This window comes from Malaclemys terrapin, chromosome 2, assembly GCF_027887155.1.
Source record: "Malaclemys terrapin pileata isolate rMalTer1 chromosome 2, rMalTer1.hap1, whole genome shotgun sequence".
In the NCBI taxonomy this organism is placed as follows: domain Eukaryota; kingdom Metazoa; phylum Chordata; order Testudines; family Emydidae; genus Malaclemys; species Malaclemys terrapin.
In genome coordinates this window covers 283,512,169-283,526,328 of record NC_071506.1, presented here as the reverse complement: position 1 = coordinate 283,526,328, position 14,160 = coordinate 283,512,169, and the positions used below count along the sequence as shown (strand labels likewise).

The window sequence follows — 14,160 nt, the reverse complement described above, 5'->3', positions numbered from 1 at the left end:
GGTGCAGTGAGACGAGCTCGCTCCGTCACAGTGGCACGAACACACTGAGAACTGGCAGCCACACGCCAGGCGAGGTGTGGACGTGTCACGCTGTTAGCTCTGTGCTCCTGGCTGCTGGTTGGGGGTCCCTGCAGCGCCAGTGAGATGGGTGGCAGGAAGAAAGGGGCGAGAGAACAGGGAAGGATAGAGGGACCAGTCAACCCACGCCCACTGCCAGGACCTGGGAGGAGGGGACAGGCGGATGAGGGGCCTGGAAGTGCTTCACACTGCAATTCCCTGGTGGCCCGTCTGCCTCGCACGTGGCCTTCTGTGCTTGAAATTAGCAAGGCATCGCGGGGTGTCCCATTCGCACTTCTAACTGCATGGCGCGGGCGCACGTCACACATGAGGCCAGCCTCCAGCCACCACCGCCATGCTCCTGACCCCAGCTGCAACCCCATCTCTAACCAGACCTAGGCGGGGTGCCCCAGGCATGTTCCTGCTTTCCGGGCCCCCGGGAGCCATCTGCTGTCTCTTGCCACCATGGCCTCTGAGCCCCTACCTGACTGAGTTCTGCTGGGCCCCATCTGCCCGGGCTCAGGGCCGGTGCAACCCATTAGGCCACCCAGGCGGTCGCCTAGGGCACTAGCATTTGGGGGGCAGCATTTCAGGTCCTTCGGCGGCGACTGTGGCAGCCGGATCTTTGGCCGCCCCGGTCGTCGTTGGCATTTAGGTAGAAGGAGGCGCGGGGAGGGCCACCTGTAGCAAGTGGGGGGAGGCGGCATGCAGGGGAATTCCCTGCCCCAGCTCACCTCTGCTCCGTCTCCTCCCCTGAGCAAGCCGCCCTGCTCTGCTTCTCTCCCTCCCAGGCTTGCGGCGCCAATCAGCTGCAAGCCTGGGAGGCGGGAGAAGTGGAGTGGCAACGGCGTGCTCGGGGAGGAGGCGGAGTAGAGGTGAGCTGGGGCGGGGAGCTGCCGCATGGCTCCCCGGGCCAGGGGAAGCTGCCGCGGGGGTGGGGGGGTTGCTGACAGATGGGGCTGTCCCACTTGCAGGCATGCCGACCTATCAGGAACAGAGGAGAGCTACTCAGGGGTGGCTTATCCCACATCCTGCAACTGTGGCTTCTCACTCCTTCCTCTGCCGTATCTGGCGCCGGAGACAGACCAGACTACATGCACCTTGGGTCTGATCTAGTCTAGTCCCTATGGCCTGGCTTTTGGCTAGCATGGGCAACAATCAGCACATTCTGATGGACTGCAGCATTTCTGGGATGCGTAGGGGTCGACGGAGTGCAAAGGCTTCTGGGACATGGAGGGGGGCCGAGGATTCTGGGGTCACAGGAGAAGGATGGCTTGGGGGCCCCAGCAGCCGCAAAGCCGGCTCTCCCTGGGGCGGGAGAGACGTGTGTCGGGAGGGGGAGCCTGCTCTGCAGTGGTGAAACCAGCTCTTTCTTGTAAACAGGCGGAGAGCCAGGAACTCCCTCCCCGTGAGAACTCGGCCAGCCCGGAAGGGTGTGACTCAGAGCAAACCTGGCTGCTCCCCACCTGCCGGCTCTGTGCTTCAGCAGGGAGAGAAGTGAGAACCGGGTGAGAGCCAGGCAAAGCGGGTCCTGCCCTGGATGTCTTGGCCAACGCCGCAAGCAATCTGGAGAAGAGCCCCGGCACTCTACAGCGGCAGCCATTACTGCACCCACACGCTGCCACCATGCAGGGTTAGCTCTCCTGTGCCCGGCTCCAGAGACACAGGCCTCATAGTCTGGGTAACAGATCTCCCTGTCCCATGTCCTTCACCTTCTGTCCCTTTATCCAGGGAGCTCACCGGTCGCCTGGTCCAGCAAGCACTCCCTTGCCGCCCTGCTGTGGGCAATTCCTCCCGATTGCCCACAAGGCTCTTCTTTTAAGCTACTCGCTGGAAGCCCACCTCCTGCTCCTGGTGTATCCGGTTGGTCTGAGTAGCCTCTTCCTGGCTTCCAAGCCTCATTATCTCCTGACCCTAGCTGCAATCCCATCTCTAACCAGCTTTAGACAGGGTGCACCTCTTCTGTGCCAGGAGACCTGAGACTCAAAGGCACTCAGTCCCCCTGGGCCAGGGAGGATCTCCTTCAGCTGCAGCAGTATGAGGGGCTTGTGATCCCACACACAGCTGAGCGGGTCTAGTGCACACTAGCCAGGACATAACACAGGGCTGTTGCATCCCACCAAGTCCAGCCCAGTGCCTAGCTGTTTTCCCAGGGCTGGCTGCCCTTTGCAGAGCTCCCAGCCCCTGGAGTGCCTCTCGCTCAGGGTGGCCACACAGGGGTGTCAGCGAGCCCCGACGGAGCTGGTGGGATATCGGCACAGAGAGCAGTGCCGGTTTGGTGGGGGAGCCCAGAGAAGAAATGAAGGCATCCCAAGGGAAGCCCCTGGTCCAAGGAGGAAAGCACAAGGATCTGGCTGAGTTCAGAGGAAGAGGATGAGTGGATATGTGTGGGGAGAGGGGGGAGTTGGAGGGAAGGAAGGGAGATGAGCTGTCCCCCCAAAATCCTAAAGCCAGCTTGGATGGGATGACGACACGTTACTGACACCTGGATGCTACTGTTGGAACATTCCCTTTCCATGGTGACACCAGAATCTGAAATAGTGGGGACGAGCAGCTGCCCAGCGGCTCAGCCGGAGCACGAGGCAGGCCAGGAGCCGCCTTAGCAAAACCAAACAAGGCTGATGCTTAAGGCTGTATCAACGGTGGTGCCTTTGAGCGTGTCATGTAGGGCTGAGCCCCTGGGATGGGGAAGCTAGATGGGTAGCTGCTGTTCCCCCTGCCTCACGACACAAGAGCAAGGGATTGAAATGTGGCAAATCCAAAACAGATGCGAGGAAACACGTGTTCGCACAAAGCGTAATGAGCCAGTGGAACTCATGGCCACAGGAAGTTGCTGAGGCCAAGAGCTTAGCACAGGATCAGATTGGAGTTCTTCCAAGCTCCACTCCCAAAATAAGCTCCACCCATCAGCATCACCAAAATGAGACCCCGTTTTCAACATCCGGCCACGGCCCTCATGGCAACACTGGGCTCCCTGCGCCTAGCTCCCTGAGTGGGGAAAAGTCAAGCGGTGGGACCTAACCCACACCACCCACATGAGACATTGTCACTCAGCGAATCATGCTGCCCCGTAACCCTCCGGCTCCATCCTTACACAGGCGAGGAAATCATTAACAGTGTTGCCATATCAATTATCATCACTGGACAGCTGAGTTATCCGCTGCCCCAGATGGGTGGGAAAGGTCACAGCTCTCCGAGACGGTCTGCCAGCCTCAGCGCCGCACGGCTTACGCTCGGGTCACAGCTTTGAGGGTGTCTTTGCAGCCAGAACAGCTTGAGACGGCCTTGGTTTAAAAAAAGGAAAGCAGAGAGTCTGGAGAACAAGCCTTGCTTTTCAGAGCAGGGCTGGCAGGCGTAGGCTGGCTGTTTCGAAGCCTTGCCATTAATGCTCAAAGCGAGATCCGGAAGGGATCGAACCCCTCTGGCTTCAGGATCGAAGCCAACCTGTAACTATCAGAGGCCAGGTCTGAGGCCGGGGGGCAGATTATCCCATCTCAGCTGCTGCACTGTTCTCACACCTTCCTCTGAAGCAGCTGCTGCTGGCTCTTGCCGGAGACCGGATCCTTTGGACTAGCTGAACCTCGGCTCCGATCCAATTGCTGGGGCTGCAGAAGCTACTCACAGGACACTTCACCAGAGATTGGGGAGACAGAGCTTACCGCGAGGTCAGCAGGAAGTACCAGACTAGGACACGTGAGGGGGGGTTCTGAGTCCACCTGTGTTCCTGACACACTGTGGGAGCATGGGCAAATCCCTGCCCCGCCCTCTGCCTCAGTTTCCCCAGCCGTAAAGGGGGATCATGATACTGAGATACCTCCTGGGGGAGGGGTTAGAGGATTGTTAACTGCAGCTGCGATGCTTTCTCAGCCAGCTGCCTTGATGCCAGGGCTGGGAGAGCTCAGAGCTGCATCTCAGACACACTCCCGAGGGGACACAAAGGAACACGCTGCCAACAAGGGAGCTCAGCTCCGGGGGTTGGTTACAGTCCCAAAGGGACCAGAAACAACGGCTGAGAAACATGCAGCCGACGGGGCTATAGGGCCCATGGCCCGGCCAGTTCAGCTGACAGTGCGGCTGTTGGTTCATGGCACATGTACAGCTCCCAGCACAATGACACCCCAGTCCTCACTGGGGCCAGCAGACACGACCACACTAGACATAACAGGCCACCCGTCCTGCTGGGGGCTCAGCCCAGCCCAGGGCGCGACCTCCTGCCTGCCCAGAGGATCTTGTGTGTCCTAGACAGCCCTGCAAGGGGATGGGGCGGATGAGTCAAGGTTAACCCCTTGTTCACCAAGGACTGGGTACAGTCCCTGTTACCACACAGGATTACATGGCTGTGACGGTGCTGCCCGTGGGAGCCAGCTGAGGTTACTCAGTTAGGGTGAACTGCAAACAAAATGGGGCAGACAAACCCCCAAAAGCTGATGGTTATTCCAATACTTAGATTTCCCAAGCCAGCACAGAACGGCTTCTCTAGTACCTCACTGGTTACTCAGAGTCCAAACAACGCAGTTCCCTTAAAGTGCCCAGCCTCAGGCCTCTGTCCAGACACACGTCAGATATGATGATGATTACTGAAAATCTTCTCTCATCATATAAAAGAAAAGGTTCTTCCAATCCCAAAGGATCAGCCACATACCCGGGTCCAATCATAACTTAGATCTTACCCACAATACACGCTAATAGCCAATACTTATTAACTAAACTAAAATTTATTTAAAAAGAAAAGAGAGAGAGTGTTGGTTAAAAGATCAATATACAGACAGACTTGACTTTAATTCTTGAGGTTCAGATACACAGCAGAGATGAGTTTATAGTTGCCAAAAGTCCTTTTAGAAATAGTCCATAGGTCCATATTCAGGGTGACTCCAGTCAGTGACTGGGGATCTCAATCCTTATGGCTTAAGGTTTCCCCCTCTTGAAACCCAAAGCAGATCTGAGATGAAGGATCGTGTCCCAGGGTTCTTATACATTTCCAGCAGCCTTTTGGCCTGAGAAAACAATAGGCTTAACTCTCCTTCTCCCAAACATCCTGGCAATTAGCACAGGGTCATTTATCCATTAAACAGTTCAGATCCAGGTTACCACAACCTTCAAAGAGACAGAGACAATAATACCATTGCACTCAAGTATCTTCCTACATGTTAATATTTCTTTTTTGAGCTTTGAATTAAAGCTATAGCAATAGACAAGACTTGTTTGCTTACATCACAAGACCTGAGCAAACATCTCCCCTTCCATCTCCAACAGTGCAGACTTGCATTTCAAACCTCTTTTCATTTACATATCTTCTTAACCAGTCACTAAAGTTCAGCCAGGGGTCAGGTCAGTCTGAGTTAATTAACTCTTTCTGGCCCTGACACCTTTCAATGAGATATTATATCACACTCCTAATGTCACAATGGCCTGATCTGGAAAGGGGCTGTCCCCACCTTTGGGTGCTCAGTGCCTTTGGAGACCAGCCTATGGCAGTTTCTCTTCCTGGCTCTCTCTGTCTTTGCAATCACAGCACCCTTCGGCATGCGGCTCTAGCACCGCCAGGCCTATCCCAGCAGCCTTCCTCCCTTCTGGACCCTCAGCATCTCCTGAGGCCCGGCTGGCTCCTCTGGGACTCCCTGGCAACCATGGCTGGACAAATTCATCTTCACAAGCTGTCACACCCTCCCCCGCCCTGGGACACGCCCCCCACCCCCACCCAGCTACCAGTTCTTCCCTCATCTGCTTTGAGCGGCTGCCTAGCGACAACAAGATTTCTGCCTTCACACATCAGATGCAGTAACATTTAGGACACCCGTCCCCCTCCCGGAGTGTGTAACATCCCCTGTCAGGAGAGAAAGGCCAGTCCAGACTCAGACTGGAGCTTCCCCAGCCTTCAGGGGTAGGTTTGGGCCCATCTCTTGCTGTTTTTCTGTGTTGAGCAGGTGCTCGGTGCTGTACAGTTCTCACAGGCAGCCCAGAGTATAAGGGACTACTACAAGCACTAGCTGAGGGAGCTCTCCTTTAGCTCCCACGGCAGAGATCTGTGGTGAGAAGCTGTAGCTGCAAGGCTCTAATCCGGCCTCCCCCCCAACCCACATGTATAGATCGACAGAATCCCACAAGCCCTTCACGCGCCCCACCTGCAGGGGGGCTGCTTTGCTCCTCTCTGGTGCGGGATGCACAGTCCCAAATTAGCACCACACCGGGACCTGGCTAAAAAACCAGCTTGAAATGGGGAGTGCCAAAAGGGTCCCACATCCTGCTGACACGGCCAGGGGACAGTCCGGCAGCACAGCGTAAAACCCCACGCTGGAATTCAGCCCGGACGCCAGGGTGCACCCACAAGAAAAGCACCGTGGGAATTTTACTGCCCGCCAGCCAGCAGGTTCTAGGCATCCTAGCTCCTTGGGGAGACGGTCCCTCCAGCACCACAGCGCCCCCTAGCGCCAGGCTTGGTGCTGATGGGGTGCAGAGTGCCTCCTGCTGAAACACCAGCGCTGCTTTCTGCTGCAGCTGGGCAACGTGCCACCCGTACCCTGACCTACTACAGCCCTTCCAGGCCTGTGCGAGCCGGCAGCACCTCAGGCCAAGCTCTCCTCGCTGCTCCGCCCTGCCCGCCCTCCGCCGTCCCGCCAGGGGCCTCCAACCCCAGTGCCCAGTTACCTCAGCTTCAGGTTCTCCATGAAGTGCTCCATGGTCACCTGGTCCAGGAGGACAAAGTCGGCCTTGCCGAACTCCAGGCTCTCCTGCTCCGCCATGCTGCTGGGGGACGTGTGGGGCCGGGTGGTGGGGGAGAGAGAGCACGAGCCAGAGGAAATATGACTTTCAAAACCCAGCCGCGATCGGCCGGGGCTCAGCTTCCTGTGCAGAGGTTGCCTGAGCGGCAGGGAGTGGCGTCAGCCGGGGAGGTGGGGTCATGTGGTTTGAGCCCGGCTGAGCGGGAACCCCGCGTCACCCCCACATGGCGCCGGGAAGCACGGCCGGGTGCCCGTCTGCCCATCTCCCGCTGGGCTGAATCCTGCCCCTTTCAGTGTGATGGGGGGGGCAGTTCCCCTGCAGACAGGGGGCAGGTCCCAGGACCCCACCCAGGGGCGCTGTGTGCATGGAGCTGTGCTCTGCAAGGGGCAGTGCCCCCCAGTATGGGGGGATTTGGGGAGGCCCACCAGACAGCTCTCCTAGGAGGGTGGGCATGCGGGAGCCCTGCAGGATGGCTCCCCAACCTGGCGGAGCAGGTTCCTTCCCAGCCCCCGGGAGTCGCCCAGCCCCCAGCCTGGCCCACTCAATCTGTCACTCAATTCCTCACTGCCCCATTCCTGCATCTCCCTCACTCTGTAGTAATTACCCAGAAGCCTTCAGTGAGCCGCACTCCTGCCCCCACAGCCAGGCTGGAGCAGGCCCGGCAGAGCTGGGTGTAGAGCAGCACTGGGAGAGTGGCAGGAATCCTACAGGGCCATGGGCAGAGCTGGGTGGGGTCAGGGCTGGGATAGCAGGGGGCTGTGGGGCAGGAGGCAGGGCCACGGGCAGAGCTGGGTGGGGTCAGGGCTGGGATAGCAGGGGGCTGTGGGGCAGGAGGCAGGGCCACGGGCAGAGCTGGGTGGGGTCAGGGCTGGGATAGCAGGGGGCTGTGGGGCAGGGCCATGGGCAGAGCTGGGTGGGGTCAGGGCTGGGATAGCAGGGGGCCGTGGGGCAGGAGGCAGGGCCCCGGGCAGAGCTGGGTGGGGTCAGGGCTGGGATAGCAGGAGGCTGTGGGGCAGGGCCATGGGCAGAGCTGGGTGGGGTCAGGGCTGGGATAGCAGGGGGCCATGGGGCAGGAGGCAGGGCCCCGGGCAGAGCTGGGTGGGGTCAGGGCTGGGATAGCAGGGGGCCGTGGGGCAGGAGGCAGGGCCCCGGGCAGAGCTGGGTGGGGTCAGGGGTGGGCTAGCAGGGGGCCGTGGGGCAGGAGGCAGGGCCCCGGGCAGAGCTGGGTGGGGTCAGGGCTGGGATAGCAGGGGGCTGTGGGGCAGGAGGCAGGGCCACGGGCAGAGCTGGGTGGGGTCAGGGCTGGGATAGCAGGGGGCTGTGGGACAGGGCCCCGGGCAGAGCTGGGTGGGGTCAGGGCTGGGATAGCAGGGGGCTGTGGGGCAGGAGGCAGGGCAACGGGCAGAGCTGGGTGGGGTCAGGGCTGGGATAGCGGGGGCTGTGGGGCAGGGCCCCGGGCAGAGCTGGGTGGGGTCAGGGCTGGGATAGCAGGGGGCTGTGGGGCAGGAAGCAGGGCCATGGGCAGAGCTGGGTGGGGTCAGGGCTGGGCTAGCAGGAGGCTGTGGGGCAGGAAGCAGGGCCATGGGCAGAGCTGGGTGGGGTCAGGGCTGGGCTAGCAGGGGGCCGTGGGGCAGGAGGCAGGGCCCCGGGCAGAGCTGGGTGGGGTCAGGGCTGGGATAGCAGGGGGCTGTGGGGCAGGAGGCAGGGCCACGGGCAGAGCTGGGTGGGGTCAGGGCTGGGATAGCAGGGGGCTGTGGGGCAGGAGGCAGGGCCACGGGCAGAGCTGGGTGGGGTCAGGGCTGGGATAGCAGGGGGCTGTGGGGCAGGAGGCAGGGCCCCGGGCAGAGCTGGGTGGGGTCAGGGCTGGGATAGCAGGGGGCTGTGGGGCAGGAGGCAGGGCCACGGGCAGAGCTGGGTGGGGTCAGGGCTGGGATAGCAGGGGGCTGTGGGGCAGGAGGCAGGGCCACGGGCAGAGCTGGGTGGGGTCAGGGCTAGGATAGCAGGGGGCTGTGGGGCAGGGACGAGATGCCCGCCACCCATTGCTGGGTGTTGGGGGAAGCATGCCCAGACTCTGCCCGGCCCACTGGAGTCAGAGCAGCCGGTTTTCGCGCTCACGCTGCTACACTGAAATAGCTGCAGTGGAAACCGTGTTGGGTTGACTGCTCATCTCTCACTTCTCGTTGCTTTGTCATTGTGCGACTCCTGGGCCCGGTCTGTGGCCGGATGACATCACTTCCTCCCAGCGCCAGAGCCACTCACATGCTCGGGTGGGACCACCGGGCATCCTGCCTGCCCGCTCCGGGGCTAACTGGCCCAACTGCTGCAGCCTCTGCCAAAACCCCGCTGGAAGGGGAGGGGTCCCTGGGGGTTTCCTGGGTAGTCACGGAGGTTTTGCTCACTGCCAGGTGGGTTTTTCCCATGGGGATGTCACACAAGTGATGAGAAATTGCCCCATGTGCACCTCTGGCTAACAAGCACTACCATAGTCTTATCTTCTTAGCCCTTGGGTGCCACGCTTACCGCACACACAATGGCCTTTAGGGAGCGCTCTGAGTCCCACAGAACAGGTGTGGGCAGCACCCTCATTCCAGACGTCAATTCTCAGCGCCAGGTGGAGCAATGGGATCCGTGGGAAGGGTTGGCTTGGCTAGCGTGTAAACCAATCCTGCGTGAGCCTCGGGGGCTAGCGCAGCACGTGGCACCAGGGGACACATCACCAGGGTACAGGGACAGAGGCACCAGCCCATCCAGGTGAGACGACGCCGTGGCAGGTCCATGGGAACGACAGAGCTCTGAGCATCAACTGAGAGGGAATCATCTGCATAGCAGGACAGCCATCATTCGCCCGATGCCGCTGACCCCGAGTTGCTTTGCCATCCCTGCATGCAGGAGCCCGAGACCTGTGCCAACCCGGAAAACGGACCCCTGACAAAGGAGCCTACGGGGCCAGTCAGCGCTGGAACTGAGCCAGCAGCATCCGGGCCGGGAATGTCCTGTTTGCACCATGCCTTGCTGCCAGCAGCAGCAGTGGGTACCCAGCCCTGGCACAATGTTCAGGGACTGAGTAACCCCGTCGCTTTGGGTTCTTCATGCCAATGGCTGGGCTGGCTAAGCCACCTACCCAGGTCCTCAGTACAAGGGCACTGCCAGCCAACCCAAAGCAGTGCAGTGCCCTGCCCTGCCTCTCCGCCTTCCTGCCCACCAGCTCCCCGAGAGTGGGCAGCAGCAGAGGGCCCCATGGACTAGTGGTGATTGCAAGCGGCCTCACAGAGGTGGCCTGAGAGAAGGGCAGTGGCTGGGGCTCACGTGGCTTTGTCCTTCCCCCTCTCCCATTGCAGGACAGCTCCAGCAGCCTGCTTCTGCCTTGCACAGCAGAATATCCCCACAGGCCCATGCGGCGGGTGGGCCCATTGCTAGAGCGCTGGCTTACAAGGGCTTGTTCAAACGAGAGGCCACAGAGGGCTCAGCCTACCTGGGACAGGCTACGCCTGGGGGCGGGACCTAAGAGGACCGAGGCTCCTGGAAAAGGAACAGTCCCTGGGCCACACAAAGAGAAAGCTCCCAAGGGGAGGGCGTCTCAAGGCGGCTCCCCAGGAAAAGGCCCCAAGGAAGAATGCTGCTGAGGGAGACAGAGGGCTCCGAACAGGGGACGCTATGAATAGCGAGTCTCAGGGGAGCCTGCCCCCCCGGAAGGCCTTCACCGGGTGGCAGAGCACCGGAATCACGGGCTGTCTGGAAGGTCGTTGCACTTTAACCTCTGTAGGGACCGTGACCCAAGAGGAGAGACCCCTCCCCTGCTGATGACAAGAGGGGCCTGCTGGTAAGGGACCTGGACTAAGGTTTAACTCAGCCCCCCACCCCTTCCAGCTGGAGCTGCTAGGGGGATGCCTATTTGTACAATGCTCCACCTGGGGGTTAAACAAAGCAGAGCCCCCAAGGGGCACCGTTCAATCTAAATAAGCCTCATTGGACTTATTGTGGCCCACTAGGGGAAACTGAGGCAGGGATGCAAAGGTGGCGGTGTAGTGGGCCACTCCAGGACTGAGGGTCCCCCGTACAGGTTCCCACAGCTGCAGACCCTGCAGCAGCTACCACTACCTCACGAACGGTATTTTTATTTACAGAAGTGCTTGAGGTTAAGACAGCTGTAGCAACTTCCTCTTTCAGTGTATTCCCTGCCTGCGCTCCCTCTCCTGGCAGGTCTTTGGATCACACTGCAGAGAGCAGCATGGGTGTAGCGCATTCAAAGCGCCAGGGAAGGGATTAGACAGATGACCTCACAGCACTTGGGGCCCTTTTCCACCTTGGGTCTGAGCGGTGTCCTTCTCCCAGCATGCTCCGCGGCCATTCGACCGTACGGGGGGAGCCAAGACAGGGAAGCAAGCGTGAGCAGCTGCAATGGGAAGGATAGGCCTGCGGCACGCTTAGTCACACCCCCAGGGACTTGCCCAAGGAGGGAGGCCCCAGCAGTGCTGGGACTGGAACTCAGAACCAAGCAGGGGTGAAAGTACGGCGTTACGGGGCAGTACGGCGTACCGGTAAAAAGTGACCGACGGTACCGGCCTGTACAGCTGACTTTAAAGTGCTGCCACAGGAGCGGCTGGAGCCCCGGGCAGTGCGGGCCAGGCAGCCGGGATGGGCTAGCTGGGGGATGCTGACCCCCAGCCCCGCCCCCTTCCGCCCAGGCCCCACCCCTTCTGGGGGAGGGGCACAGAGGCAGCCCCTGTACCGGTAAGAGTTCAATTTTACTTTCACCCCTGGAACCAAGTCCCTATTTCCACACCTGCACTCAGTCCATGCCGCTTCCTTGAGGCCCAGCAGCTGGGACCCCAGCATGGTGAGCAATCGCTCCTTTTCACCGAGCAGCCGCACCAAAGAACAAATCCCATCTCGTTAATATCAGTACTTGCCCGTGTAAGGAAACTCTCCAGGCTACATGAGCAGGGGGAGACCTGTGACCACACACACATCTGAAATGCATCCAGCGCTGGGAGGAAGAAAGCCGCCCTTCTGGGCCAGTTACAGTAGAACAGGAAGCGGGCAGAGTGGTGATGGGGAAAGACTGTTTGGGAGAGCAGGTAGAGAACAAGGGCATTAGCCCATGGTGTGCTACGACAGCAGCAGTGGACGATGTCACAGTGTGTTCCTTGCAAAGCACCACACTAGGGGAGCAGAGAACACCCACTGACCGAGCCGTTCGGGGCTGCAGCTCTGGTCTTGGGAGCATTAAACCTGTATCCGAGTACCGCAGGACGTTGGAGCTCCCTGCTGAGCCAGTGCAGGAAGTCAAGTATCAGAGGGGTAGCCGTGTTAGTCTGAATCTGTAAAAAGCAACAGAGGGTCCTGTGGCACCTTTAAGACTAACAGAAGTATTGGGAGCATAAGCTTTCGTGGGTAAGAACCTCACTTCTTCAGATGCAAGTCAAGTGCAGGAAGGTAACTTCCCAGCAGGTGGGCGAGGTGTATCAGATCAGCGGGTGGAGTCCACACAGTAAAGCATCCCTCAGCCCTCCACAGCAGAGCAGAACCAGAGGAAATACTGGTAAGACGAACAAGCTCTTGGTGTATTCCCCTCATCGGAGCGCTGACTCCTGGGGCCAGCACAGCCTCTGCCTCAACGCAGTAGGGCACACAGTGGGAGTGGGCCCCCAGCCCAGTAGCATCGTCTGGTAAGACTTTGGGGTGCTGGTTTTCACAGCTCCCCCCGGGGTCGTGGCTGGTCAGCTATTGGACCCCTCTCTCCAGAACAGCTACCCGGGAGCGTTTGCTGATGGCAGCGGGAAAAGCCTCCCGGCCTTGGTGTAGTGCCGTGGATACTGACTAAGGAAACCAAGAAGCTGCTGCTGCTGCTAACCCCCGATCAGCTTTGTTTATTGAGGTTTGTACGGGGGGGTGGAAGGGGTAAGGCAAGGCTGCAGGTGCCTCTGCCAAGACCACAGCTACAGCCCACCTCCCTCCCCCCAGGACTCATCCCCCTTCAATACCCTCCCGCAGGCAGAACCAACTCCCCATGGACGCACCTTGCAGCAGGCCCTGAAGGCCGAGACACACCAGCTACTGTGGATGGGGGTAGAGCCAAGAGCCCCCTCACAGAAAATGCTGTGGGCAGCCCGCTCTTACGCCAAGAATCCAGCTCAGGTCCCGCTGCCGCTGGCAGCCCAGCATGAGGTGCTCTCCCCACTAGGAAGGGCCCAGGCTGTTGTGGGCTCACACCAACCCCATCACTATCACTGCTCGACCCAGTGGGCAGCCGGGCCGGGGAACACTGCAGCTACTGCCCTCCACCAGCCTCTCTTCCCTATTTTAAGGAGAACAGCCCAATGGGAAGATGCCCAGAGGCAGCAAGTGGCATAGGCTAGGGGCCACTCCCGGAAAGACTCTGAATGGGAAGGGTGGTTGTCTAACTCAAGGGGTAACGCCGCAATACAGACACTCACCAGGAAGAGGCTCAAACAAGGCCACTCATCACATGCAAAGGGCTTTAAGAACCACAGACTCTGGCCTTCCCCTGTTTGGGCCATCCCCAATTCTTAACCAACACTATAGAGGAGGTTATGACTATGCCAGGTGCTTTAAGCAGGACCTTCCACGCCTCACAGCCTCCCCGGCCGAGGTCACTCCTCCTGGCATCTCACTAACGAGGTAGACCCGGGGCCAGCTCGGCTGCTGTCAGGTCCGGGACTGCAAAGGAGAGAGCAGGAACGGTCATTAGGCAGCTGCGGCTTTGACCATCACCAGGGTGATCCTAACTCATTGAACGGGAAAGACCAAGGACCAGCTGAGAGACCAATTCTCCTGCCTCACTCCATGCGGCCACCAGCGTGCCGGCCAGGACCAGCACTTCCTCTCATGTTTTATGTTTATGTGCGGAATGAATTTTGCTGTGTGTACCAGTATGGAGGTTGTGACACATCACCTTCGTATCAGTGCACTTAACAAAATTCATGTGGTGGGGCCGAAGGGTTTGGAGTGTGGGAGGGGCTCAGGGCTGGGGCAGAGGGTTGGGGTGATGGGGCTGGGGGGTTCGGGGTGTGAGAGGGGAGCTCAGGGCTGGGGCAGAGGGTTGAGATGAAGGCTCTGGGGTGAGGCTGGGGATGAGGGGTTCAGGCTGTAGGAGGGAGCTCAGGGCTGGGGCAGAGGGTTGGGGTGGAGCCAGGGATGAGGGGTTTGGATGCAGGCTGTCCTGGGGCTGTGGCGAGGAAAGGACTCCCACACAGCTTAGAGGGGACTTAGGCCAGGACACTGCAGCATCTCAACAGTGCTCTGGCAATAGGGCAGAGGGGCTGCTACAGTGGAGACAGCTAGCGCTCAGCTATCTTCCAGGGGTTGTAGATGACATCAGGTAATCCCCACAACCCCCCTCCCTCCGGAAAGGCAGCGTTA

The 14,160-nt window shown here is 59.7% G+C and overlaps 1 protein-coding gene across 1 annotated transcript in view; it reads right to left on the bottom strand.

Moving 5' to 3' along the window:
- Nucleotides 1-6,915, bottom strand: part of MYO1G (myosin IG) — a 72,298-nt gene extending 65,383 nt beyond the window's left edge. Inside the window, exon 1 of the mRNA XM_054017029.1 lies at nucleotides 6,703-6,915. Coding sequence (XP_053873004.1) covers nucleotides 6,703-6,797 — 95 coding nt within the window. The 5' untranslated portion in view covers nucleotides 6,798-6,915. The remainder of the gene's footprint in view (nucleotides 1-6,702) is intronic.
- Nucleotides 6,916-14,160: the final 7,245 nt, after the last annotated feature.